This window comes from Buceros rhinoceros, unplaced genomic scaffold (genome assembly GCF_000710305.1).
Source record: "Buceros rhinoceros silvestris isolate BGI_N320 unplaced genomic scaffold, ASM71030v1 scaffold30318, whole genome shotgun sequence".
In the NCBI taxonomy this organism is placed as follows: domain Eukaryota; kingdom Metazoa; phylum Chordata; class Aves; order Bucerotiformes; family Bucerotidae; genus Buceros; species Buceros rhinoceros.
Window position 1 is genome coordinate 42083 of NW_010427984.1, and position 3440 is coordinate 45522.

The 3440-nt window shown below is 40.2% G+C and overlaps 1 protein-coding gene across 1 annotated transcript in view; it reads right to left on the bottom strand.

The window, feature by feature from the left end:
- The window catches only part of AMPD3 (adenosine monophosphate deaminase 3), a 26338-nt gene extending 23279 nt beyond the window's left edge, over positions 1-3059 (bottom strand). Inside the window, exons 1-3 of the mRNA XM_010142129.1 lie at positions 2838-3059; positions 1381-1576; positions 752-917 (exon numbers count right to left, since the gene is read on the bottom strand). Of these exons, the coding sequence (XP_010140431.1) occupies positions 752-917; positions 1381-1576; positions 2838-3058 (583 nt within the window). The 5' untranslated portion in view covers position 3059. The remainder of the gene's footprint in view (positions 1-751; positions 918-1380; positions 1577-2837) is intronic.
- Between the last annotated feature and the right edge of the window lie 381 nt (positions 3060-3440).

Consider the following 3440-nt stretch of genomic DNA (forward strand, 5'->3'; position numbering starts at 1 on the left):
TAAGTGCTTGAAAACAACATGTTTATTCACCCTCTTTCAACCACTGAGCTGGAGGGCAACTGATTTAAAATGTGACTTTATGGCTGAGAATACAGTGCCAACAATAAGGACAGATCTACAGTGGCACATCTGAACAGACCCAGGGTTGCTCCTCATAGGCTAATCCAGTAAGTGCCATTTAACGCACAAGCAAACCTTTCAAGACACAACCCACCCAAATGACAAGTATAATTTGTGACATACATGGTGGGGAATATGTTCAACCTCATAAGCCTTGTTGAGAAATCAGAGTTTATTAATCCAGCCAGAAAGCCCAACAAATATGACTACATAGCTTCCAGTCTTGATGTGGGAAGTGTTCCATGTCTAGGAAATCACTGACTCGGGGCTTGCTAACTAGCGTATCTGTATCATGCTTCAATTTACAAGGTAGACCAGCTCATACTCGCTTTCATTTCAGCATTCTAATACCAGGAGGAAGGACTTTTCACTTTGAGCCATATCCACATATCTTTTTCCTCACGGAACACAAGTGTACTACTTACCATCCCATTTAGCTTTTGACAGCTTCAAAGTTTCAGATTAGACACAGGTTTTATAACTTAGGTCCATCGGTGATTCTTTACCACTTATAATAAATTACAGAAGCAAAGTCACTGAGAAGAGATCGTCACAAAAATCCACCTTACCTTTAGTACAACAATGCATGGGTTTAATTCTGTATTTTAAAAAGAGGAACAAGGATATTCACCTGGATACACTTCATCCTCAACCTTCCATTTTTCATCCTGCATGCTACACAAATACTGAGATGTTGTTCTTGGGAAGCGATGGTAGGCAAGACGTGAGTACTTTTCTCGAATGAGAAGAGCTTTCACCAGGCTCTTGGCAGCTTGTTCATAGTCATCAACTGTAACCTGAAAGAAGAAATTGGATGGATACTGACAAAAATAAAACAGCTGGTTTAACCACAAACTGTATCCCTACCAGTAACAAGGAGACTGGATTTCCAGAAATGTGAGCGTATGTGTCTTGGCCATAAGGATCTTACCCAAGGTCTCAGGAAGCCAGTGGCAGAAGTAACGTTCAAATACAATGCACAAAACACACACACAATTTTCTTTTTCCCCTGTCATTTTTTCCCCATTTATTTAGTACCTATTTTTTTTATCTATTTGATTTATTTTTATGATAACAAGTATAAAATGACCTGACCTTGACTTTTACTGTTTTACAAATTGTGTTCACAAAGCAATTTACAGTTTGTTGCAGAGAACGGTAACACATTGGCATTTCACACTTTATATACGAGCTGCTTATGGTTTGGGATTTTTTTCCCCCCTGCTAGAAACAGAAAGGAGACAAAAAATGGTTTCTTACCCCTGCACAGTAATCGCCACTAATGGAAACTCTCTGAAACTCTGGTACATCATATGGCACTTGGACTGGCAGAAAAGCACTTGGAAGCACTGGTGTTGCAGGAGAGAGAACAGGTTTGGCTGATGGTGCTTTCCATTCCTGAGATGGAATTTGTAATGACAAAGACTGGGATCGAATCATCTTGAAACTTTTCTTCCTATGAATTCATGGTATAAAACACAAAATAAGCCATGATGTAAAATACTAAATACACTGGAAAACTGTACAGCAAAGAAACCACCCCCTTAGAAGTCTTACAAATTAAATTTCTCATACCACAGGAAAAATGCTGCTTACAAAAAATTTGTGCTTTTAGTTTTTCTCTATTGACATTTCACATGATACATGCTACACACGATTGTATTACCCTCCACACAAATACAATATGCCATAATTTATTTACAATCATTGTGAGATGCCCTAAGGTTTGCTTTGTTTCACTTCTTACAAATTCAGTTTCAGCAAGTCACTGTAGAGAAGGGCAATGCGATCCCTGTGCTTGCTTTAGTAAGAGTTGATTCTTGGAGACCGCTAGCATCAGAATTCACAAAGCATCAGAAACGAGTATTACGTGTGGCAAGTTGTTAGAAGTTGGCATCCTATTACACATACTTTTAATTCTTCGCAAAAAGTGCAGGGTTTACAATCTCATCTGACTGTCAGATAAGACTAGGCATGAAAATTTCACATAGATTCATTCAGTTAAACTTGTAAGAAAGAGGATGAGCACATGGTTATTCCGTAGGCGGTGTCTGAGACTCGAGCAAAAGGCTCATGCTGGTTATGTAGTAACGCAGCGTGGCTTTGGGATGGCAGTCCATTTCTCCCCACAGGGAACTAAATGGTCAACCCCCCTCGATGTAAAACCCTTTGCCCTTTCTCAGCAGAACTGTGGTAGATGTGCACCTTAGACAAACCAGCTACAAAGAAACGCTCTATTTTTCAGTGCAGTAATTTCAATAGCCAAAGTGAAGTTTTGGAATATCTCTAAAGATTTAATTAGTTTTTCTTACTCAGTTTAAATGTATTTTAAATATTCAGATAATAAAAAAATACGATGTTATAAACTACCTGTGATACCACCTTCTTTTGCACTGTGGAAATACTCCCCTATTTTATAAACTAGATGCCAAAACCTTAGAATGTTATTAAGAACTGCTAACAAAGAAACAGGAATAATGGAAATATTGCATAGGCTGTTGCTGGAAATGCAGCTGAGACAACCTCACCAATCCCTAAACCCATCCCCACACCTCATGTACAGCTCAGAAGGACATCACGCAGGTGTGCTTGGTACCTGCTGTTGACGTTTCTCCTGAAGCAGTAACAGGCAGAACGTTACCTGTCAGGTATTTCAAGATTAACTCGAAAGCATTTAGAAACCTATTTTCCCCCAGGAAAGTGACTACTGAACAAACCTTTTAGCTGTTTCCGCAGACTGCTGTTCTGCCAGTTCCTTCTGCAGTTCTCTTTCCTTGGCCTCTTTCTGCCCAATAGGGCAGTCTTCAGATATGGTGAACAGCGACAAGGCATCTTTGCTGTCTTCTTCTCGGAGAACTTTAGCAAATACCTTCTCTGCTAGAAACCGCACTTGCTCATCCACCTCAGAGATGTTCAGCTTTGGAAACTGTCTGGGCATCTCGGCTAGGAAGGAAGACAGTTGACAAAGTTATAACCTCAAAAAGGATAAAGACATGAGAGTGCGTTTTTTTCATGGTATGCCCATCAACGTTAAGATCTGAGAGCAAAAGTAGAATCAAGTAGAACAGCTACGCAGAAGGTGAACGAGCACGCAGTGCACAAGAACCACAGGTATCCATCCACTGAGCATCTTGTGGGCCACGCCAACTGGTGAATGAGGAACTTCTTCGTATACTCATGAAAATTCTTAAGCTATGTATGTACAGATTTGCCAGTAGACTCCACCTGTGTAACCAGATAGACTGTTAGTTGTGATGTGACGTCTGCGTTGCTGTTTCTACTTGCACTGAACTTGGAAATCACATTCACTCTGTTGCCTG